Source organism: Hemiscyllium ocellatum, chromosome 8 (genome assembly GCF_020745735.1).
Source record: "Hemiscyllium ocellatum isolate sHemOce1 chromosome 8, sHemOce1.pat.X.cur, whole genome shotgun sequence".
In the NCBI taxonomy this organism is placed as follows: Eukaryota; Metazoa; Chordata; class Chondrichthyes; order Orectolobiformes; family Hemiscylliidae; genus Hemiscyllium; species Hemiscyllium ocellatum.
Genome location: NC_083408.1, coordinates 104,638,800 through 104,664,629, shown reverse-complemented (window position 1 = coordinate 104,664,629; position 25,830 = coordinate 104,638,800). Strand labels below are relative to the sequence as shown.

General features: G+C 41.2%; 1 protein-coding gene across 1 annotated transcript in view; it reads left to right on the top strand.

Moving 5' to 3' along the window:
* Positions 1-25,830, top strand: part of sptlc2a (serine palmitoyltransferase, long chain base subunit 2a) — a 122,301-nt gene that overhangs the window by 26,790 nt on the left and 69,681 nt on the right. The window contains exons 2-6 of the mRNA XM_060829424.1: positions 389-583; positions 12,602-12,756; positions 17,003-17,151; positions 20,416-20,540; positions 23,243-23,336. Coding sequence (XP_060685407.1) covers positions 389-583; positions 12,602-12,756; positions 17,003-17,151; positions 20,416-20,540; positions 23,243-23,336 — 718 coding nt within the window. The remainder of the gene's footprint in view (positions 1-388; positions 584-12,601; positions 12,757-17,002; positions 17,152-20,415; positions 20,541-23,242; positions 23,337-25,830) is intronic.

The window sequence follows — 25,830 nt, the reverse complement described above, 5'->3', positions numbered from 1 at the left end:
TTCCCAGTGAGTCATGTCAGTTAATACCTGCCATATTCTTGCCACCAAACCATCCAACGTCAACATAATTGGCATTTGGTAATGTGTACAAAACTGTACAGTTTGCCAAAACAAGTCGATTCAATTTTTATTGAACTACAATGATGCATTAGCAAATTTGCATTTGAATCTTATGGTTGAATTCTACTCAATTTCTAGATCACTTGCTAATCTTAACAAAATTGCAAGAAGTCTCGTGCAGTTGGAATAACTTGTGCGATCAGGCACAACCCCCTACACCTGACTTCATATTGAGTGGAAGTCTTAGTATTCTGTCAACCTTTACCATTGTAAGTTCCATGTCACCAAATTGTAGCATATTTATGCTCTGACATTTCTTTTGTCCCAGATTCTTCATGTTGCACAAAATGGCGGACTGTACAAGAAGCCATTCAATCAGTCTTTTGAGGAAACACCTATGCTTGTTGCTGTGTTGACATACATGGGTTATGGAATCCTTACACTTTTTGGATATCTCAGGGATTTTCTTCGGGAGTGGAAGATTGAAAAATGTCATCATGCTACTGAACGTGAAGAGCAAAAGGTGAGGGCAGTATTTGCAAATGTTTCTCTTCTTTTGTGTTAAAATAATGGTAGTAGATGAGTTTAAAAATGCCTCTTGTGTTGCTGAGTTACATACTCCAGACTAGGCCACTGCCTTCAGTGAGTAAATCAGACTAATTGGATGAATTTAACAACTTTTTAATGTTAGGATGGTCTCTCTTATACTTAAAGTATAACAGTATTTAGATGAAAAATTAAAATAAACAAGGAAATACTTTGTCATACAATGCATTTTTATGTACCACACCTTTTGTATAGTGGTGTTACTGTGCCAATACAGATGCTTGGGTGATGGAATCTTATTTCCCAAGCTGATCTGCAAATGGTCCTGGCCTAGGCAAACGTGAGGACTGCAGATGCTGGAGATTAGAGTCAAGATTACAAGTGATGTTGGAAAAGCACAACAGGTCAGGTAGCATCCAAGGAGCAGGAAAATTACGTTTTGGGCAGGAGCCCATCAGGAAGGAAGATCAAGGGCTCCTGCCCAAAAACATTGATTTTCCTCCTCAGATGCTGCCTGACCTGTGCTTCTTGCAGCGCCACTCTAATCTTGACTATGGTCCTGACTAGGGTTTGTTGCATTGTTTTATTGCTCCACAACGGCATGGGAAGCAATGTTGATGGCACTGCTGCTTTAAAAGTAAGAGGAGATAATTTAACATTTGCAAGTGGTTGGTCTCTCAAGCATGCTCCTCCATGCATTACAAACCAGCTTATAATCAATTCCCATCTTAAATTACACTCAGCACTTTCCAAGATTAACAAACAGCTGCACGAAGGAGGTTTTCCTTATCACTCACTTAAAGGGTAAGCCCCTTATCCTATGACATTGTCTTCATGTTCTAAAGTTTCTAGAAAATAACAACCTAGCATTTTCTCTACTAAGCTACCTGTAGAATTTCAAATGTTTCATTGAGATCACCACTCTCGTTCTTCTAAATCCCAGAGAGGATAGATCCAATTTAACCAACCTTTCATCTTGAAAACCATTTGAAAGAACAATCTCCATACCATCTTCAAGGTAAGTACTTCCTCCTTCGATATGGCAAACATTATGGCTCAGAACTCCCAGGTGTGATTTCATTCATTTTTACAAAATTGGTTACTGTTGTACTCCAAACATCTACATTAAAGACCAATATGCCATTTGCCTTTCTAATTGTGTGTTGCATTCCTACCTAGACTTGTAATGTATCACTTGATAAAATACTCTGTCTCTTTGGACAGATCCTGATCTAGATTGAAAGTAGCTGAGGCCACAACAGTGATCCTTTCACTGTTCCACCTTACTTGGAAAAATATACTGTTAATTTCTACTCTGTACGTTGTCCATTTAGCCAATCCTTCAAAAGACTGAATTGTCTCCCTGCCTCTGAAACAGAAATTCTAGATTTAATTCTACTTTAGGACTTGGTGGTCAAAAAAGATGGCTCATAATAAGGCCAAACATGTGGACTATCCGCTTGCACTAATGACAAATGGTAAGAACCGGCAAGATTTTTGATCAAGTTTAGTGGTGCTGGAAAAGCACAGCAGGTCTGGCAGGGTCAGAGGAGCAGGAAAATTGGTTTTTTGGGCAAAAGCCCTTCATCAGGAATGACCAGGATTCTTGGTCAGCCATGTGATGATAAAAAACTAACCATAGTTCCAGGTGTTGCGGGGATTTGAGGGTTTGAGTTACAAGGAAAGACTAGATAAGTTGGGTCTTTTTTCACTGGAGCATAGGAGATTGAAAGGTGACCGTAGAGGTTTATAAATTCATGGGGCATAGATAAAATGGATAGCAAAGCCCTTTTTTTCCCTAGGGTGGGGGAAGAGTTGGCATATCTTTTTAAGGTGTGAGGAGAAACATTTTAAAAAGACAGGGGCACATTTCATGCATGCGGTTTGGAGGGATATGGGCCGGGTGCTGGCAGGTGGGACTAGATTGGGTTGGGATATCTGGTTAGCATGGATGAGTTGGACCATGCTGTGCATCTGACTCTATGTGGACTGAACTGCCTGAGGAAGTGGTAGATGCAGGTACAGTTACGGCATTTAGAAGTCACTTGAACAGGTACATGAAAGGTTTAGAGGGATATGGGCCCAACACAGGCAAGTGCGACTAGTTTACTTTGGGAAACTTGGTTGGCATGGAAGAGTTGGACTGAACAGTCTGTTTGTGTGCTGTATGACTGATTTCTATAAATATGCGACTTAATCTTATTGTACTTGAATGAGTGTGATATACTGCTGTGTCCTTGGAAGAATTGTTTAAGGGTAAACAATCGTTGACATGTTTGCAGGATCCTCTCAAGACTATTGCAGACAAATAAAGACAGTTTGGCTTTAATGAACAATAAATATGGTCTTGTCAGCAATGTACATGTCCTATGCATGAATAAAAAAAACTAAAAATGTTGGATTGATTTTAAATTCATTTGTACAAGATTTACTGCTGTCTTTTAAACAAAGCTGTTTGCAAATGCTCAGATTTGGGATTTCCTCCTAAATTGTAATAAATACTAATTACAGGGTATGACCTTCCAAACAACTACTTTGAAATGTTTGCGTATAAATTTCCCAAATCTGGCATTCTGATTTTTACTTTGAATTGTTTCAGTCGAATTTAGTTTGGTTAAACCAAAGCCTGGAGTTTCATTCTGTTAGGTAATATATTTCTAGAGTTGAAATGACTAACCAAACAGTCATAAGTTTTTTTTTCTTTTTAAGGTGAAAGCAAGTTTAATTTCCTGTATTTTCCTGGTCTCAAAATTGGAGTTATGTTTTGAAAACTGCAACTTTTGAAAACATTATCTCCCATTAGATCAATATTAAAACTGGAGTTGGGTTCTGTTGGGCCAGGGTAGGAGTAGAAGTATGGGCTGCACATCAACTAATTGGACCAAAGGTAAACCATACTAAATGCAAAATTGCTGACAGATCTGTAGCAGTGGCTGCAGCATGTTCCCCCACATGCTGAGCATATGTGCCAAGAGGCACTTTTTTTACTACTGAAATGTTTTACTAGATCACTCTTAATATTTTAAAGATGACACCCACAGAGTACGGGAGTCCAAAACTAGAGGCCATGAACTTGAGAGAGAGGAAAGATTTAAGTGATTGTTTGAAAAAGTTGCCATTTCAATGGGTGGAGCATGTGTGGAATGAGCTGCTAGAGTAGCTGGTGGAGGCTGATACAATTACAGCATTTAAAAGGCATCTGGATGGCTGCATGAATAGGAAGGATTTGAGTGATCTGGACTAAATGCTGGTAAATGGGGCTGGATTAGTTGAAAATATCTGGTTGTCATGGATGAGTTGGACTGAAAGGTGTGTTTCCATGCTGTATCTCTGATACAACTGAAGGTGGCAGTACAGATAGTCAAGGTAGTTTTTTAAAAAAAGGCCTTGAGTGTAAGGAGATAGGTACGTTATCAAGGTCCCTTCCAATGAAGGCAAACATGCGATGGGCCTTTTTTTTTTAACAACCTTCACTACCTTCAGTGGCAGCATAGAGATACAGCATGGAAATAGACATGGAATATTGTGAATAGTTCTGGTCACCACACTACCAGTATGATGTGGTTGGTTTGGAGATGATACAGAAGAGATTCTGGGTAATCCAAGATGGAGGATGGGAAAAATCTTTGGCTGTAGGAGCTGCTCCTTTTTTTTTGAGGTGTTTGAGGTGATTTCCTTGAATTCCAGGAGCAGCAATTACTGTTTTATATGCTGTTGCATTGTTTTGGAACTTTGGGGAAAAAAAATCAAAACAACAGCAGTTTTAAAAGGGAGAAGAGCAGACAAAAGAAGCACATGGTGAGGACTGTGCAGGAGAGAGAGAAAACCTGCACAGTTTCTGCCTTTGCTGTTTGATTTCGTGTATCACTGGACATCGGAGTTCATCTGGGGAAATGAACAAAGTGAAATTCACAACTAATCTTGGAGGAACTGTTGGGCGAAGTTCACAGCATAGAATCAGATAAGTTAACTGTTGTTTTAAGTCTGTCCAAGAGAGACGCTGCAGTAGTGAGTATAGTGGATTCTTTCTTGATTATGTTTTTGGAGATCAGTGTCTTGATTAAACTTAAAATATAAGCCATAGATGTTAATTTAACCTGGGGATGTGTTTGTAGAGGAATAAGACGGTGTTATTTTCTGGGTCTGTAGATTGTGAAAGAGCAAAAATGGCCTTTGCAGTGATATGTACTTCTTGTCAGATGTGGGAGTTTAAGGATTACTGTGGATTATATCTGCCATAAATGCTGCTGGATGCGAATCTTATCAGATCGAGTGGATCGGTTGGAGAGACAGATAGAAGTGATGAGGAATTTGCAACAGCAACAGTATGTGATGGATTGCAATTATAGGAAGGGGGGATAGTCTCCGATGCAGTCACATAGGTTAACTCCGAGAAGGGTAAGCGAGGTAGGCAGCTAGTGCGGGAGTCTTTTGTAGCTAAACCCATTTCAAACAGGTATGCTGTTTTGGAAAGTGTAGGGGGTGATGGATTCTCAGGGGAACATAGCACGAAAAGCCAAGTTGCTGGTATTGAGACTGGCTCTAATGCAACGAAGGATATGCCATTGTCCAAGAGATCAGTTGTGTTAGGGGATTCTGTAGTCGGAAGTACAGACAGACGTTTCTGTGGCCAGCAGAGAAAAAGCAGAATGGTGTGTTGATTCTCTGGTGCCAGGATCAAGGATGTCTCAGAGGATGCAGAATGTTCTCATGGGGGAGAGGGGCCAGCAGGAGGTCATTGTCCACATTGGAACCAACAGCATTGGAAAGGAAAAGGTTGAGACTCTGAACGGAGATTAGAGTTAGGCAGAAATTTTAAAAGGAGCTCCTCAAGGGTAGTAATATCTGGATTACTCCCAGTGCTACGAGTTAGTGAGGGCAGGAATAGGAGGCTAGAGCAGATGAATGCATGGCTGAGGAGCTAGTGTATGGGAGAAGGATTCACATTTTTGGATCACTGGAATCTCTTTTGGGGTAGAAGTGATCTGTACAAAAAGGATGGATTGCACGTAAATTGGAAGGGGACTAAAATACTGGCAAGAAATTGCCTAGAACTGCTTGGGAGGATTTATACTGGGGGGTGGTGGGGGGATCCAGAGAGATAGTGAGGAAAGAGATCAATCTGAGACAGGCACAGCTGAGAACAGAAGTGAGTCAAAACAGTCAGGGCAGGCAGGGACAAGGTAGGACTAATAAATTAAACTGTGTTTATTTCAATGCAAGGAGCCTAACAGGGAGGGCAGATGAACTCAGGGCATGGTTAGGAACATGGGACTGGGATATTATAGCAATTAGTGAAACATCGCTCGGGGATGGGCAGGATTGGCAACTTAATGTTCCAGGATACAAATGCTACAGGAAAGATAGAAAGGGAGGCAAGAGAGGAGGGGGAGTGGTAATTTTGATAAGGGATAGCATTACAGCTGTGCTGAGGGAGGATATTCCTGGAAATACATCCAGGGAAGTTATTTGGGTGGAACTGAAAAATAAGAAAGGGATGATCACCTTATTGGGATTGTATTATAGATCCCCAAATAGTCAGAGGGAAATTGAGAATCAAACTTGTAAGGAGACTCTGCTATTTGTAAGAATAATAGGGTGGTTATGGTAGGGGATTTTAACTTTCCAAACATCGACTGGGACTCCCATAGGGTTAAAGGTTTAGATGGAGAGGAATTAAGGGTATACAAGACAACTTTCTGATTCAGTATGTGGCTGTACCTACTAGAGAAGGTGCAAAACTTGACCTACTCTTGGGAAATAAGGCAGGCCAGGTGACTGAGGTGTCAGTGGGGGAGCACTTTGGGGCCAGCGACCACAATTCTATTTATTTTGAAAGAGTGATGGAAAAGGATAGACCAGATCTAAAAGTTGAAGTTCTAAATTGGAGCAAGGCCAATTTTGACTGTATTAGGCAAGAACTTTCGAAAGCTGATTAGAGGCAAATGTTCACAGGTAAAGGGACAGCTGGAAAATGGGAAGCCTTCAGAAATGAGAATACGAATCTAGAGAAAGTATATTCCTGTCAGGGTGAAAGGGAAGGCTGGTAGGTATAGGGAATGTTGGATGACTAAAGAAATTGAGGGTTTGGTTAAGAAAAACAAGGAAGCATATGTCAGGTGTAGACAGGATAGATTGAGTGAATCATTAGAATATAAAGGAAGTAGGAGTATACTTGAGAGGGAAATCAGGAGGGCAAAACAGGGACATGAGATAGCTTTGGCAAATAGAATTAAGGAGAATCCAAAGGGTTTTTACAAATGTGTTAAGGGCAAAAGGGTAACTCGGGAGAGAATAGGGCTCCTCAAAGATCAGCAAGGCGGCCTTTGTGTGGAGTCACAGAAAATGGGGGAGATACTAAATAAATATTTTGCATCAGTATTTACTGTGGAAAAGGATATGGAAGATATAGACTGTAGGGAAATAGATGGTGATATCTTGCAAAATGTCCAGGTTACAGAGGAGGAAGTGCTGGATGTCTTGAAACGGTTAAAAGTGGATAAATCCCCAGGACCTGATCCGGTCTGCCCGAGAACTCTGGGCGAAGCTAGAGAAGTGATTGCTGGCCTCTTGCTGAGATATTTGTATCATCAATAGTCACAGGTGAGGTGCTGGAAGACTGGTGGTCGGCAAACGTGGTGCCGTTGTTTAAGAAGGGCGGTAAAGACAAGCCAGGGACCTATAGACTGATGAGCCTGACCTCTGGTGGGCAAGTTGTTGGAGGGAATCCTGAGGGACAGGATTTACATGCATTTGGAAATGCAAGGACTGATGAGGGATAGTCAACATGGCTTTGTGCGTGGGAAATCATGTCTCTCCAACTTGATTGCGTTTTTTGAAGAAGTAACAAAGATGATTGAGGGCAGAGCAGTAGATGTCTACATGCACTTCAGTAAGGTGTTTGACAAGGTTCCCCATGGGAGACTGATTAGCAAGGTTAGATATCATGGAATGCAGGGAGAACTAGCCATTTGGATTGAGAACTGGCTCAAAGGTAGAAGACAGAGGGTGGTGGTGGAGGGTTGTTTTTCAGACTGGAGGCCTGTGACCAGTGGAGTGCCACAAGGATTGGTGCTGGGCCCTCTACTTTTTGTCATTTACATAAATGATTTGCATGTGAGTGTAAGAGGTAGCGTTCGTAAGTTTGCAGATGACACCAAAATTGGAGGTGTAATGAACAGCAAAGAGGGTTACCTCCGATTACAACAGGATCTTGACCAGATGAGCTAATGGGCTGAGAAGTGACAGATGGAGTTTAATTCAGATAAATGTGAGGTGCTGCATTTTGGGAAAGCAAATCTTAGAAGGACTTGTACACTTAATGGTAAGGTCCTAGGGAGTGTTGCTGAACAAAGAGACCTTGGAGTGCAGGTTCATAGCTCCTTGAAGTGGAGTCGCAGTGAAGATGGCGTTTGGTATGCTTTCCTTTATTGGTCAGATTATGGAGTATAGGAGTTGGGAGGTCATGTTGTGGCTGTACAGGACATTGGTCAGGCTGCTGTTGGAATATTGTGTGCAATTCTGGTCTCCTTCCTATCGGAAAGGTGTTGTGAAACCTGAAAGGGTTCAGAAAAGATTTACAAAGATGTTGCCAGGATTGGAGGATCTGAGCTACAGGGTGAGGCTGAACAGGCTGGGGCTGTTTTCCCTGGGTGTGGTGGAGGCTGGTATAATTGTAACATTTAAGAGGCATTTGGATGGATATATGAATCGGAAGGGTTTGGCGGAATATGGGTCAGGTGTTGGCAGGTGGGACTAGATTGGGTTGGGATATCTGGTCAGCATGGACGGGTTGGGCTAAAGAGTCTGTTTCCATTCTGTACATTTCTGTGGGAGTTGTTAGCTACAAATGAAGATTGGATAGACTGGGTTTGTTTTCACTGGAGTGCAGGAGGCTGAGGGGCAACCTGATAGATTGTGAATGGCATTGATAGTGGAAAGTGAGGTTATTTCCCCAGGGTGAAAGAGTCAACAACTAAGGGACAATGTGTTCAAGGTGCAATGGGGAAAGTTTTTTAGAGATGTGAGAGGCAAGTTTTTCACACAAGATGAAGAGTGTCTGGAATGTGTTGCCGGAGGAAGTAGTGGAAGCACCTGGATGAAAACATGAGTAGGAAAGGACTAGAGGGGTATGGATCTTGAAAGTGAAAACTGGTTTAGTATGGAAGGTCAAACTTTAGGCACATGCTTGGAGGGCCGAAAAGCCTGTTCCTGTTCTGTATTGTTCTTTGTTATGACTGTATGATGTTATAGAGATGTACAGCACAGAAACTTCAGTCCAACTCGTCCAAGCCAACCAAATATCCCAATTCAATGTAGTCCCAGCACAAGCCCATATCCCTCTAAATCCTTCCTATTCATATATCCATCCGGATGCTGTTTTAAATGTTGCAGTTGTACCAGCCTCCACCACTTCCTCTGGCAGCCCATTCCCCACATGCCCCACCCTCAGTGTGAAAAAGTTGCCCCTTTTATAGTTGTCTTTTATATCGTTCCCCTCTCACCCTAAACCCTCTAATTCTGGATTACCCCACCCCAGGGCAAAGACTGTCTGTCTATTTACCCTATCTATGCCCTTCATGATTTTATAAACGTCTAGTAGGTCACCCCTCAGTCTCTGACGCTCCAGGGAAAACAGCCCTAGCCTATTCAGCCTCTGCCTGTAGCTCAAACCTTCTGACCCTGGCAATATCCTTGTAAATCTTTTCTGAACCCTTTCAAGTTTCACTATCCTTCCAATAGGAAAGAGACCAGAATTGCATGTAGTATTCCATCAGTGGCCGAACCAATATCCTGTACAGTGGCAAATGACTGCCCAACTCCTGTACTCAATGCTCTGACCAATAAAGGAAAGCATACCAAATGCTGTCTTTGCTATCCTATCAACCTGTGACTCTACTTGCAAGGAGCTATAAACCTGCATTCCAAGGTGTCGCTGTCAGCAACACTCCCAGGGTCTTAGCATTATAGCAAGGGATGTCACACTCCGGTCTGTCAATGGCACTGAAAGCTGTCTCTTTGTGCAAGAAGCCATATTGCATTTTGAATATCAAGACACAATGAGGCTGACAAAACTGCCAGAAAACCAACTCTTTTTTTTTTGAAAACAAAGAAATGAGCAAAATGTAACAAGAAAAGGAAAGGAGATTCTTCCTATGGAGTCAAATGAATATCTCTACCCCTGCTCAGGGTTTTGCAGTGCAGCACAAAGTGTGAGAAACCTGTTGAGTGATTTGTCCAGATAGAGCACTCATCCAAAGATGGCACTTAAGCAGAAAAAGGTTACTGGAATTTCAGGAACTAACTCAACCTTTTGCAATGCTTCTGCTATACAATGTTAGGTCATTGTAAGGTGTGAAAAAAGTTGAAAATTAAGGGCATTGCTTGGTTTACTGTTTTCACTATCTTTTTGTTTGTATTGAGCATATTTGTAAACAAATCAAATTTACGTAGGTGTATCCTCAACCACCTTAGGCCCCACTTAATGAACTTATATGGGCAGGCCCCCTGCAGTATAAGTTGTAATTTCACTGGATATGACTTTTGTTCAGACTAATTCCCCTCTATTGTGCTTACTATTCTTTTCATGCATGCCCTATCTTCATATCGGAAACTGCAGTCAGAATCTTCTGTGTATCATTTGCATCAATACATTGAGTAAGGTATGAAGAAAATGAGGATGCAAACAGACATAGGTTGAGGGAGTAGCAGAAATCTGATGATATAATGTGGGAAGATGTGAGTCATTGACTTTAGCAGGAAGATTGAAGTATTAAACAAAAGTTTCTGTAGAATTCAGACTGCAGAAGGCCTGATGTTCTGGTGTATGAGTCAGCAATCCTAATATTCACATAAAACATGTAATCCAGAAGATTAATGGATGCAATCCTTTGCGAGGGAAGTAAGGATGTTATGTTGCAGTTATATGGGATGTTGGTGAGCTCACAGTTTAAATGCTGTATGCTGTTTGGTTTCTTGTTTTTAAGGAAGGAAGCAAATGTATTAAAGGCAGTTCTGAGGAGGTTGGCTAGGTTGATGCCTAGGTTGAATAGGTTGTCGCATGAGGATTGTTTGGATCAGTTTGGGCTTGTTTCCATCAGAGAGTAAAAGAGTGAAAGATGACTTGAAGTGTATAAGATGCTGAATTGCCTTCACAAAGTGATATGATCTGAATGTTTCCTCTTGTGGATCAGTCTAGAACTAGGGAGCACTGTTCCATAATTTGATCTTTTTGGTAAGATTTTTGAGGGTTGAGACACTTTTGGAACTCCCTGACTTTGTGGTGCAGACAGGGTCGTGGAATTTTATTTTTAAGATGTTTTTGTTGGTTAGAAAAAGCTTGTTGGGTTCGTGGGGACAGATGGGAAAACAAACAGTTCAGCCAGCTCTTTTTGAATGGGATATCAGAATCTGGGCATATGGTCTACCTCTGCTATTTTGTATTCTTATGTTATACTTGATGGCATCAGATTATGCTAATCTTACTCCAAGGTAGGAACGATCTTGTAGAATAATTAATAGTTGCCTGTTTAAAAGTTAGCCACACAGACATGAAATAAAAGTTGTCTGTAATGAGTATATAGTCATTGTTGAAACTTATTTATATTTAGCTAGAGATTTCAGATGAAAATGACCGGATGGGTGTCAGGCATTGACACACATTACAAATTCCATCTCTCTGACTGCACTTTTAAACTCCAGAAATGTGTTATGAGTAACTGGTGCAGAGAGGCCACCTGCAGTGCAAACATTCCTTAGCGTTCAGCCAGGAGTTAGTTCTGTCTAAAATGCTCAAACCGTTGCAATTAAATGAGCTCTCAGAAATGGTCACTGAACTGAATGGCATTGATAACTTAATTAGGAAAGAATACGCACATTGACATTTTAACAGTTGCAGCAAATCTATTCATCCTTCATTTTTGGAAAGTTGCAGGTTAATAAACTATTTGCATTTATTTGAATTGAAAGCCAAAAAACTGATCTGTTGTGGAAAGTCTCTAAAAAAAAAAATCCTCCTCAAAGTATCTAGTCCTGTTACAATTGACCACGCCACCCCCTCCAGTGTGCCTACACTGTTGTTTCGTGGACAAAACTGTTCTTGTTTAGTTCCGCTTTTAACTATCTTGTTTTAGATTAGATTCGGCCCAACAAGTCCATACCGACCCTCTGAAGAGTAACCCCCCCCTCCCACTTCAGTGGTCTTGCTCCACCCTATGTCCTCCAAGATTCCCATGCTGATCTAATTTGGTTTCTTGACCATCCCTGATTTTAGTCTCGTCGTTGCTGCCTATGGTTTCTGATGCCTTGCTCCTCTGGTCTGGAGTACTGCTTCTACTTTGCTTTTCCTACTTTTAAGGTATTGCTTTTCTTCTTTAAGACATTTCTTGGCATTACTTGTGTAGCCCACTTTGTTTGTTTGTACTGTTCCCCTCCTGTTTTGGAATTTTTCATTGCATTAAGGATTTTATGGAGATATAAATTGTTGGAACAGTTGTGATTATATAACTTTTTTGCTGAATTCTACCTTTTTAAAATGTTTTTTGTAATTAAGAAGGATAACATTGTCTACATAATTGGATTTCAGTGACTTATGTCTTGAAAGAAAATGCTGCAGTATCATTGCTCAGGGGCATAGACAATATTGTTGCTCATATCTGCAACAGAATAGCATTGCATTCAAAGAACACTTAAGTTTGCAATGAAAGTTGGTGACTTCAGTATCCAGGTCATTTGTTGCTGAGTCTCAAACTTAGAAACGTTTAGGCAACATTTATATGTCCTTCTCCAGCAGATGCTTAAGCTCCAAAATTGATCCTAACCAAACTGGAGGCACCATTTGTTTTGTTCATTATGTAGATGCATGTTGTTAATTACCATTTTTCTGTATTCTAAATTGGAACAACTGAATTCTGGCATGATTAGAATTTTAATTTCTAGACTTTCAGATAAAATAAAGCATGTCGACTTTGAATAATTCTAAATTATCCTTTTGTAGGATTTTGTACCATTGTACCAAGACTTTGAAAATTTCTACACCAGAAACCTGTACATGAGGATTCGAGACAGCTGGAACCGGCCCATCTGCAGTGTCCCTGGGGCAAAGTTCGATGTAATGGAGAGGGTGTCTCATGACTACAACTGGACATTCAAGTAAGTCGTTCCATCTAAAACTAATGTACCGACCGCTCCTGTTCTGGGTTAATGACCCAACTTGCTGTTTGCTAGCTGATATTTGTGGTAGGTTCATATACCCTTTTCACCACAAAAATTGTGCTTGAACTGAGGCACTTAAACACAATGAGATTTGAACAACTAACAACAGTCAGCTAGTGAGTTGGCAGAAGGACTTTTCGGATGCTTTGCTTACCTTGGCTGTGCATTTTTCTATGAAACTCAGTGATGTTTAACCTCTTGTTCAGGAACTGAGCATTAATACTTCAGGAGAAAGTGAGGACTCTAAATGCTGGAGATCAGAATCTGCTGCTGGAAAAGCACACCTGGTCAGGCAACATCTGAGGAGCAGGAGTCAGCATTTCGAGCATAAGCTCTTCAGGAATGAGAGGGTGGCTCAAGGGGGCTGAAGTAAATGGTGAGGTGGGGGAGGGGGTGATGTGCTGGGGGCAAGGTAGTCGGAAATGTGATAGGTTTGCTGTAGTAGTGGGTTCTGCTTCAGGACATGGCTGAAGAGCTTCAGGGCAAAAGAGACTACTGTGGGGCAGGGAGCATGGCAGTGAGAAAAATTACTGCCATCAAAAATATAGTACTTAGAGTGTTATTCTGAAGTGTCATCTTGGATTGTGTACACTGGCCTGAATCGCGCAAACATAGAGTAATAGAAATCATTTCTGAATCCTTTCAAGTTTCACAACATCCTACTAGGAACGAGACCAAAATTGCATGCGATATTCCAAAAGTGGCTTAACCAATGTCCTTGTACAGTGTCAACATGACCTCCCAATTCCTGTATTTACTCACTCTGACCAGTGAAGGAACAGTCAGCATGGTTTTGTGAAGGGCAGGTCGTGCCTCTCAAACCTTATTGAATTCTTTGAGAAGGTGACTAAGGAGGTGGATGAGGGTAAAGCAGTAGATGTGTATATGGATTTAAGGCGTTTGATAAGGTTCCCCATGGTAGGCTACTGCAACAAATATGGAGGTATGGCATTGAGGGTGAGTTGGAGGTTTGGATTAGGAATTGGCTGGCTGGAAGAAGAGAGGGTAGTAGTTGATGGTAAAGGTTCATCTTGGAGTGCAGTTACTAGCGGTGTTCCACAAGGATCTGTTTTGGGACCATTGCTGTTTGTCATTTTTATGAATGACCTGGAGGTGGGGCTAGAAGGTTGGGTGAGCAAGTTTGCGGATGATATGAAAGTCGGTGGAGTTGTTGACAGTGAAGAAGGATGTGGCAGGTTACAGCGGGATATAGATAAGCTGCAGAGCTGGGCAGAAGGGTGGCAAATGGAGTTCAGTGTAGGTAAGTGTGAAGTGATTCACTTTGGTAAGAGTAACAAGATGATGGGGTACTGGGCTAATGATCGGATGCTTGGTAGTGTGGATGAGCAGAGGGATCTTGGTGTCCATGTACACAAATCTCTTAAAATTGCCATCCAGGTAAATAGTGCTGTGAAGAAGGCATATGGCGTACTGGCTTTTATTGGTAGAGGAATTGAGTTCCAGAGTCCTGAGGTCATGTTGCAGTTGTATAAGACTCTGGTGCGGCCGCATCTGGAGTATTGTGTGCAGTTTTGGTCGCCATACTATAGGAAGGATGTGGAGGCACTGGAACAGGTGCAGAGGAGGTTTACCAGGATGTTGCCTGGTCTGGTAGGAAGATCGTATGAGGAAAGGCTGAGGCACTTGGGGCTGTTTTCATTGGCGAAAAGGAGGTTTAGGGGTGACTTGATTGAGGTGTACAAGATGATTAGGAGTTTAGATAGGGTTGACCATGAGAACCTTTTTCCATGTATGGAGTCAGCTATTACGAGGGGGCATAGCTTTAAATTAAGGGGAGGTAGGTATAGGACAGATGTTAGGGGTAGATTCTTTACTCAGCGAGTCGGGAGTTTATGGAATGCCCTGCCAGTAACAGTGGTGGACTCTCCCTCTTTATAGGCATTTAAACGGGCATTGGATAGGCATATGGAGGATAGTGGGCTAGTGTAGATTAGGTGGGCTTGGATCGGTGCAACATCGAGGGCCAAAGGGCCTGTACTGCGCTGTATTTTTCTATGTTCTAACATCGAATTGTTTCAAACTGATATTCGTAGTCAAGACTTTGGGGGATACAGTGGCCTCATGGTACTGTTAATCAAGAGACACAGATATTGTTCTGGGGATCTGAGTTCAAATCCTGCCATAGCAGATGGTTGAATTTGAATTCGGTGAAAAAGAAATCTGGAATTAAGAGTCTGACTATAGCCATGAATCCATTGACAATTGTTGGAAAAATCCATCTGGTTCCCTTGAGGGAAGGAAACTGCCATCCTTACCTGGCCTGGCCTTCATGTGACTCCAATCCCAGCATTGTGGTTGACTCTTAATTGCCCTATGGGCATTTAGGGATGGGTATTAAATGCTGACCTACCCAATGATACCCTCCTCTTGTGAATGGATTTTTTTGAATTGGTATTGCATTAATGTCTAAGCTTTGCATTAGTGAATTCACTCTTTTCTTGTAACTTAAATTTTCATTCTGATGGATGAAGAGCTGTCTAACATGCTCAATAACTTAGTAGTTGGCAAACTGCGCAGTTCCCAGACCTTCCCTTGAAGGTCACTGTCACTGAGATTCTAATTTTGCAAATTAGAGGCTGATGTTTAGACATCAAGCTTTTTTGCTTATGCTTGTGTGGCTCAAGCTATCAGGCAAACATAAATGGGAGTTGTCTATAAGTGATTGAAATTAGAGTTAAAGTCATAGTGATGTACCGCATGGAAACAGACCCTTCGGTCCAACCCGTCCATGCCGACTAGATATCCCAACCCAATCTAGTCCCACCTGCCAGCACCTGGCCCATATCCCTCCAATCCCTTCCTATTCATATACCCATCCAAATGCCTCTTAAATGTTGCAATTGTACCAGCCTCCACCACTTCCTCTGATAGCTTATTCCATACCTGTACCACCCTTTGTGTGAAAAGGTTGCCCCTTAGGTCTCTCTTATATCTTTCCCCTTAAAACTATGCCCTCTAGTTCTGGGCTCTCCCACCCCAGGGAAAATACTTTGTCTATTTATCCTATCCATGCCCCTCATAGTTTTGTAAACCTCTATAAGGTCACCCTTCAGCCTCCGACGCTCCAAGTGAGCTCAAATTGCGAGGAATAGCTTTTCAGCTTGCCAATTGTGCAAAAATATTTCCCAGCTGCAAGGATGATATTTTCTAGTCTTTATTAGCACATAATCCTGAAATTCTGCAACCTGTAGGATTTTGGACCTTAGTCTTACATTTTCCCTAAGGATAGTGACGAGTTGGCTGTCAATCTCTTCTTTGTTTTTTCTGTGCATGCAGAAGCAAAATTGTGTATTTTGTATTTCTGGCAAAATTGAATAATTTAAAGAAAAGTTAAGCTTCTGTTTACATGTTATTTCTGATTGATTTTTCTTTAAAATTGGTGCTGGAGATACCAGCATTGGACAAGTGCCGATATGGAGGCGGGAGTGGGGTAATGGGGCTGGAGCAGATTTATAGAGATGGTTAGAGGGCACCTTGGGAAAAATTTCAAAACGAGGATGAGAATTTAAAGATTGACCTTTCCTTTACCAGGAACCAAAGTGTTTCAGTGACCACAGGTAAAAGGAATTTTGCAAAAGTTGAAATGTGTACAAATCTGAAGCTCAGGATAAAACGTAGGATGGTGAGCTAGAGATGCTTTGGAATATTAAAGTTTTGAGATATCAGACATAAGTGAGAGTTTCAGTAGCAGATGAGCTGAGGTAGGAGAAGAATTCAACAAGATTGTGCAAGGAGAAATGATTAGTCAGAAGCTGGTCTTGCAGTCAAGTGTAACACTTGGAGAGGAGTGGTGATAGTACAGAGCAGCACTCCGAAAGCTAATGCATCCAAATAAACCTGTTGGGCTATAACCTGGTGTTGAGACTTTTAACTTGGAGCTGGATGGTGACTGTTCAAACTCCTTTCTCAATCATTATTGCAATCAGCAGGAAGTGCTCAGTTTAAGCTGGATTTTAATTTTAGACCCAGTGAAAGGTCATCAAGCACACTTTGCATTTTACATTGAACATTATAACTGAGATTTTAGAATATTTTAAGTGATGCAGAAACCCTGATGCAAACCATGTTGAATATGACTGTTTAACTCTTTTTATTGTAATTAGTTTTGTTTCACTAGCGCTCTTGGTTGCTAAATGTGACAAATGGTCTTATTTTGATTTAGGTTTACTGGCACCGTCATCAAAGATGTCCTCAATATGGGTTCTTACAACTACCTGGGCTTTGCAGAAAGCCAGGGTTTCTGTGCAAATGCAGCAACTAAAGCAACTATCCAGTATGGAGTTGGAGTTTGTAGCACACGGCAAGAAATTGGTAAGTTACAATCTATAAAAGGTTTTAACTTGTCACTGAGTCTGGAGGGAATAATATCACTGTTTCATAAGCCTGGTACTGACTCGCAAGCCCCCCACCCGCCACCACCACCTTCCATTTGTCTCCTAGGTGCATGCATCAAACAGCTGTTTATATGCATCTTCAAGACCATAAAATGTTTTAAGGTATTTGAGGAAACACTACCCTTTTCAAGAAATGTGCTAGAGGCATGAGATATTATACAGCCAGTGACCTGCAAGCTTACTGCAAGTGTTTTGCAGCATTGGAACAAATGTATGTGGATTCTTGACACATCAAGCATGTTGCTGTAATGGTGGTTGTTCCTCTGTTGACTCTTGCTGATTGTGAATATGATGAAAGGGAGATGTATTTAAGAGATGCATTCCCCTGAACTGAGTGTATATTCTCGCGTACAATAAATCATCCTCTGCCATTTCCGTCACCAACAGTCAGACCCCACCACCACAGATGCATTTCCCTCCTCATCCCTTTCAATGTTCTGCAGAGACCATTCCCTCTGACTCCCTCATTAGGTCCAAGCCCCTCACCAACCCATTCTTGGCACCTTCCCTTACCGCCGCGAGAGTTGTGAAATCTGCATGTGCACGCCTCCTGTTTCCTCTATCCAAGGTCCCAAAGGATCCTTCCACATCCAGCAGAGATTTTCCTGCGCGTCCAAACACTTCATCTACTGTGTCCGTTGCTCTCAATGTGGTCTTCTGTACAGTGGGGAGACAGGATGCCAACTTGTGGAACATTTCAGAACATCTCTCGAATGCATGTGCTAAACACCCCCACTGGCCTATGGCCGAACATGTCAACCACCCCCACCCCAAACACCAACTCCTCCTCCAGACGTGCAAGCCCTGGGCTCTCTACTGCCAAATCCTAGCCACCGAACGACTGGAGGAAGAACACCTCATCTTCCATCTTGGGACCCTCCAACCATATGGAATTAATGTCGATTTTCACCAGTTTTCTCATTTCCCCTCCCTCACCTTATCCCAGATCCAATCCTCCAACTTGGCACTGCCTTCTTGAACTATCCTACCTGTCAATCTTCCTTTCCACGTATGCACTCCACCCTCCACTCTGACCATCTAACACCCCCCCCCCCCCAATCCACTTGTAGCATTTCTAGCTACCTAGGGAGATTTAAAGAATCCTTAGATAAGTACATGGACGATGATGGGATAGTATAGGGAGATGAGCTGAGAGTAGTTCACAGGTCAGTGCAACATCAAGGGCCGAAAGGCCTGTTCTGCACTGTATTGTTCTATGTTTTACCTTCCCTGCTTTCTTCTTTTTCTCTCCCCCCCCCCCCCCCCCCCCCCCCCCCCCCCCCCAATTTATCCCTCAGCCTCCTTGGCCCCACGCCCCACCAGGCGCACGCACATATTTCTGTTTAAGAGCTTATGCTCAAAACATCTACTGTCTTGCTCCTTAGATGCCACCTGACTGGCTGTGCTTTTCCAGTGCCATACTTTTTGATTCTGATCTCCAGCACTTTGCAGTCCTCACTTTCTCCTCAAGTAAATAATGACCATTTCAGGAACAGCTGTTTAAGAATGGGACGTTTGATGAGGGGAGTCTACAAAGAAGAATGGGAAAGAAAGGAATAATGGGGAAAACCATTAATTGTGAGCAGCTAATTTCAGTATTTCAGCAAAAACTTGCAGCAGTCCTTATTGGTCTGGATTTAAAAAATGTAAATTAAATCAGTATCTGCTTTGAAAATAGTCTAATACAGAATGGAATGGGACATAGTTTTTTGCTACCAAATAATGTGCAGTCATGACATTTGTCTTTTGTTTTCAAACATAAAAATGTTTGACCAATGAATTACTTTAGATGTGCACTGTTCGTTATCGTGTAGGCAATCATTAGCATTTGCTGCAAGTGATTTAAGCACCTTCTAATAGATGTTGATCTTTCAAGTGAATGTATATAACAAGAAAGTTAGATTAAATGTAAGAAATTTAGGACAGCAGCTGAAACTGCTGTTCCTCTGGCTTATGACGCTGTGGAATGCTTTAGTAAAGTTGATTAAATCAGATCATCTTAACATTGATTATGCAGGGGATTGAAGGTTAGAGGGTAAAGAGATATTCTGATCCCAGCTGATGTGCTAGTTACTGTCCAAGTCAGATCTAGAACTGAAATCTGACTTGATAAATGTTTGGATTTAACTAGATGGTCTGTCTGAAACAGAAGTGTGCAATGTTGCAGACTTGGTTTTAACGCTAAAAAAGGAGTTTATTAAGCAAAATAAAATAGACCAAAGTATTTTCAGATATCTAAAGATTTTGAAACATGGTAGAAATATAATCCCATTAATTTTAAAAGTCATTTAAATTAGCCAAAAGCATCTTTTGTAGGATAGAGCATTTTGGGGTAACTGAGTATCTAGCTGGTTTTTGTTAATGTTGGTTGATTTATGATGATCTTGAGCTACTAAAAGGGAACATACATTGTTTTGTAGAGAGTAAAACATTTTTTTACTGTGCTCAGTATTAGTTGCTTGTTGTACAGAGCAGCAAGCTAGTGTGCTAATTGGTCTCTGATATATTCCATTCCAGAGCCCATCTTTACTTTTTTGTATTTTTTTTCCCTCTGGATGTTACATTTTTAAACACATCACTTTCTGGTTAATCCTGGTGTGGTTGAGGCAGCAAGTCTGAATTCATTTCAAAATGAGCTTGGATCTGTATCCCAGTCCCAAGCCTCCAACTCGGCACCGCCCTCCAGACCTGTCCATCACTGCCCCCTTTTGATCTGTCACCTTCTCTCTCCCTCCCCTTCATCCACCTATCCCTTTCCCGACTACCTCCCCCCAACCACACCCCTTCTCATTTATCTCTCAGCCCCGACCCACAAGCCTCATTCATGATGAAGGGCTTTTGCCCGAAACATCAATTCTCCTGCTCCTCAAGTGCTGTCTGACCTGCTGTGCTTTTCCAGCATCTCACACTGACTTGGATCTGTACCTGAAGGCTGTCGACTAAGTACTGGAGAGTCGAATTGAAATAGTTAACTTCATTCAGCCGGTGCAGGGGCAATGAATTACATGACCTCTTTTCCGTGCCACGGCTTTTCTATGTTAAATGTCAGCTGAGCCTCTTATCATTGATGTTTAAATGAAATAAACAGCTATTCTAAGTGTGCTGACCTGCAAATTGGAACACTTGCAAACATTAAAATTTATTTCCATTTCAAATTTAAGATTGTTAATTCCATTCACAGGTAACTTAGACAAACATGAAGAGCTAGAAAAGTTAGTGGCTCGGTTCTTGGGAGTTGAATCAGCCATGGCTTTTGGAATGGGCTTTGCAACAAACTCTATGAATATTCCTGCTCTTGTTGGCAAGGTTTGTTCACTTTTCTTACCTTTCCTTATTTCTACACCATAACCCCTCTCCAGAAATCGTTACAATTTGTATTGAAGTGTAATAATTCAGTCAGTAGCATTTTCTTGCTTTCTCAGTTGGATGACTACAGTATACCATGAAGTGCTTTATCTGCAGCTAAAATCAATCCTCACCTGAAATATACGCACACTGTTCGGCAGGGTTGGAGATCAAGTCTAACTCGTTATTTCTCTATTTTCTTCCCCTACCCTGAGCACTCAAATTTCAAATTCCTTGAGCTAATAGGGAAGCAGTTAGCATGTATTTTCAGCCATTTATGTTTATTCGTGGTTTTTTTCTGATCGTAACTGAATCGTTATTCAAGTGAGAAAGGAAGGAAATGCCACTGACTGCATTATTACACTCCCACAAATGGTAACAATTCCAGATTATAAGACTGGCAAAGTCCTGTAGTCTTACTGGCTATAGTGCTGGTTTAGCCACTCATCTCATTGTAGAACATTGTGAAAATGAACATGGGCAATATTTTCATTTTTGGATTAGTGTGTGTGTTTTGGCCATGCCACCACAATCATTAAAAAGTAAGTGGTTCCCTTGAGGAAAGGAATGTTCCACTCGTTTAGCCGACACATGATTTAATACATTTTTGAAGTAGCCTACAACCCCATTCAGTTGTCAGAACTGTCAAAACGTGGCCCTCCATCACCTCTCTGCACCGCTAACCACATAATTGGATATAATACCATGTCTTTTTAGTACTGAAATTGGAACTATTTGTATATACACTTTGTGAATTTTTAAAGTGCAGCTGTTAAGTGTTGAACTTGAAGAGCAAGAAAACATTTAAGTTCCATTGGTCATTGCTGAATTCTTCCACACTATGTCTTGGGAATTGCTGTTCAAGAATAATGTTCGAGTTTCAACTGTTTAGATTAGATTCCCTACAGTACGGAAACAGGTCCTTCGGCCCAACAAGTCCACACCAACCCGCCGAAGAGCAATCCACCCAGACCTATTCCCCTACATTTACCCCTGACCAGTGTACCTAACACTATGGGCGTTTAGCATGGCCAGTTCACTTAACCTGCACATCTTTGGACTGTGGGAGGAATTGTTAACAAGATGCAACCCTTCTTACAATCATAAAATGAATCCATTTGAAAACAAATTTTGCTTGCTAAGCAAGTTGGTGTTCATATTTACAATTGATTGTGGTGCCAACTTTTTTGCCCATTTACACTTTTATAAAAATATTTATGCATGCTGGATGAAATGGCAAAACATGCCCATGGTATACGTTCCAGGGTAAAGTACACCCTGGAAGATTTTAACCTATTGATACGAAGTGTATTTATGCCTTTAGATATCTTTGCTAACCTGCTTTGTTAATACATCACATAGTGTTAATATGTCACTGTGGCATTTGGGTTGAGCAATTAACATTGCAACTAATGCAATTGCATACGTTAAATGTAAAGATTTCGAAAGAGGTAGGAGCATAATCCCATTCATCCAAAATCACATTTACAGTAGTCAATTACACCAGGAAAAACAGCTTTCTAGAATTTTAATAGATTTAACTGCGACTTCAATTTGCAGTCTGGAAAATCTGATAGGCGCCTCTTTTCCTTTTCTCAGGAATACCACTTCAGTCATCCATCTCTTTGGCAGAACTGCCCCCAACTGAAATTTTTAAAATAAGTAGAAAATGTGTAAGGAACTCAGTAGCTCTGGAAGCAGCTGTGAAGAGAGAAACAGAATTAATATTCAAGTCTGATTTGACTCTACCTTTAGAACTGAACTGTTTAAAGAATCATTCATTTAACTGTTTTTCTCTCTCCAATGTAACTGCCAGATCTGCTGAGATTCTCCAATAATTTGTTTCTGTCAGAGTTGCAACATCTCCAATATTTTGTGTTTAAATTTTTAAAATCTGTTTTCAAGCCATGGTATTTCCCCAAGCTTTAAATAAAAACACCCAGCAAGATGTTTCTAACAGAAACCTCAATACAAGATTATTTACCTTGTCTACTCAATCTCTCCTAATGTAAACAAAAACCCATTCATCCTGGAGGCTGCTTCTCCAAGTTTAAAAAAAATCACCATGGCTAAAGGAATGTTTGCAAGTTAATTATTGAGGAGAAAGTAAGGACTGCAGATGTGGGAGATCAGAGTCGAGTGTGGTGCTAGAAAAGCACAGCAGGTCAGGCAGCATCCAAGGAGCAGGAGAATCGACGTTTCGGGCATAAGCCTTTCATCGAAATGTCGATTCTCCACCTCAGATGCTGCCTGACCTGTGCTTTTCCAGCACCACACTCTTGAAGTTGATCATTAAACCCATCAGATGCACAGAGAAAACCATGTGACGCTAATTCCAAATTCCAAACTTGTATATGTTTGAATATAATTTAGTTTTGTCTCGCTCCCTGCATAACAATCTTTGTTGTGGGTCTTGTGCAGCTCTACCAGTGGTATGACAGCTTATCGAAGACCATTTGGAAAGTATCCTGGGATAATAAGTATTGGCAATGTGTCAAGAACTATAGGTGTTCATACCCTCAATTCTCCACGTGATTATATTCCAACTTCACTCATTTTGGAGAATGAGTCATAGTGAAAAGGAAAAAAATCTATGGGCAAAAGAAGTTGAGAAGTTTTTTTAAAAGATGAAGTTCTAACATTTTCTTTAATCTCCTCTTCAGGGTTGTCTAATTTTGAGTGATGAGCTAAACCATGCCTCCTTGGTGCTTGGAGCCAGACTTTCAGGTGCAACCATCAGAGTTTTCAAGCACAACAGTAAGTGGAATTTCTGCAATGCATCTTGTAGATGGTGCATGTTGCTGTTAGAGTGTCGGTGATCTGGGGAGTAAATGTTTGTAACAATGGTGCCAATTAGGCACGCTGCTTCATACTGGATAGTGTCAAACTTGAGCTTTTAGACCTGCGCCTGTGCAGGCAAGTGGTAATACCGTTGAATCTCAAGAGGCAGTGCTTAGAGTCATTCTTAAAGATGATCGTTGCCCAGCCCTTGTTAGCCCAAGCATGGATTTTCCTCAAGTCTTGTACTTCAGAATGGACTCATTTAGTAATGAAACATGGACATTGCTGGCTAACCCAGCATTTATTGCTCATCCCTAAATGACCAAAGGGCAGCTGGATTAACTGCATTGCTGAGAATCTGGAGTCACATGTAGACCAAACTAGATAAGGACCGCAGATTTCCTTTGCTAAAGGGGAAAACAGTTGAGTTTTTATGACCATGGTTACATGTTTGCCATCTTATTCTAGTGTTTTATTTGAATTCAATAAAAATATTTGCCATATCCCCAGACTATTAGCATGGGTTACCAGTCCAGTGGCATTTCCACTTCATTGTCTCCCCCTTCATGAGTGGTTTGGGAACGATCTCTCGCTCTCTGGGGCAAGTACAATTAACAGGTTAGAATAATGCAGCATTTGGTTGTTTTCTGTTCCTACCACTTCCCCTAATCCCTGCCATCCAGGTACTGTATTAGCAAAATCAAACAAGGAAATGTATATTTCGATGAATTTGTAAGTTAGTGGCAGATTGTGTAAACCTTGTGCTTCCTACAAATACTAACAATCTAGTTAGATAAGAATAAGCAGTGGCTTTCAAAAACGAACAGACCATTCAGCTGCTCAAGCCTGTTCAACTGTTCAGTTAAATCATTTTAGTACTGAAGTTATGTATTGCTTGAAAAAAATGCTGTCAAAGCTTTTCATCTTGCTCTCATTAGGACAGATCAAAGAATAGTACATTTCAAAGGGAGCAATCCTCATAGTGTGCAAAAACGCTGCTGATTGGTTGGCAAGTCACTCAGGTCAAGATGCTGACATGGAGAAACCTGATCACAGAATCTCAACACTGGACATTATGGTTTGTGTTTTGCGAGTAAGAGCTGGTTTAGTGCTCTGCCTTTTACAGACAACTAAAGGGATACTTTATCTGGTGCAATCTGCCAGGCTTTGGGATAAACAGCCTATGTACCTAGTGTCAGGCTACTAAAATTTTCACTGTGGTAGTGATGAGAGTCTAGCTTATCGTAATGCTGAACAAGTCAGACTCCAGAGTGAAACCTGACTTAATAGCCAAAGTTTTATTTTTACAGTTTATCATAGTCAGCTGGTCAGTCATTAAACTTATGCATGCAAGGTTGTCATGTGCTTTAACAACAGAATGTGTTCATTACCTAAAGGGCAAGTTTTGGCAATTTTGAAAGGCACTATTATAAACCGCAAAACTTTCAGCCCTTTTTTTTTTTCTGAGCAGTATCATGAGACCATAAGGTATATGCACTCAACCCAGCGAAGTATCATTCCCTATCCTCAATTTGACCTGTAAATTCTAAGAGATTCTAGCAAGCATTTCCTTTTCATTGGTTTTCTGCATGCACGCCAGATGTGATTGTCTCCATCTCTTCCCCAAGGTACAGGCTAACTGATTGCTTTTCTCACTGACTGTTAACGATAACTCCAACGTCTTTCGAGCATGATAGCCTGAAAGCTTGCACACTCAAAAATGTTCATCTGCTGGAGTTTATCTTTTCTACTGAATTCAACCTGACGTTGCTCCAGCCATCTATGTTAGATTGTCAGCATTCAACTCTGTGAACTCTAGCATTTATTTCCCAGGTAGCTTTAAAAAAACTCAGCAGATCTGGCCATCTCTGAAGAGAGAGACATTTCAAGTCCAATATGACTCGCTGACGTTAACTCTGTTCTCTTTCAGTAGTGGTTTCTCAAACTGCTCATCTTTTATCCACTTCAGCTCTGTTCAGACAGCAGTATTTTATTTTTCATTTTTAACATAGTCTTAAATAGGAAAAGGACTTTATTTAAAAAGAAAGCAATGAAGGAGTTAAAAGAAAGTTACTTTGGTGTTAGACAACTTTATGTAATCTGTGGGGAAAGAGATAAGATGGCATAGCGTCAGGGTTTGTGTACTCAATGCAATTTGGCTGGCAACAGATAGCTGGTTTGTGCAGTTTTGATGATAAAGGTCACCAGCCTGATGACATGTGGCTTCTGGACTGCTAAGCAGTTTGTAGGTGTGATGAGAGTGGCAGTGGTTCTCTAAGCAACTGATGGAAAAGCAGGTTGTGCTTCTATCTCCCTGCAGTAAAAGTACCTGGATTAAAACAGCTATTTTATTCAACCAGCTGCTATAAGCTGTTGCCTTTAACCAGTAGCTAAGGGCCTTTGTAATGGGTGTTTGAATTATCCTGTGGGACTTGTGAAAGAACATGGTGAATGGACAGGCTAAGAAATA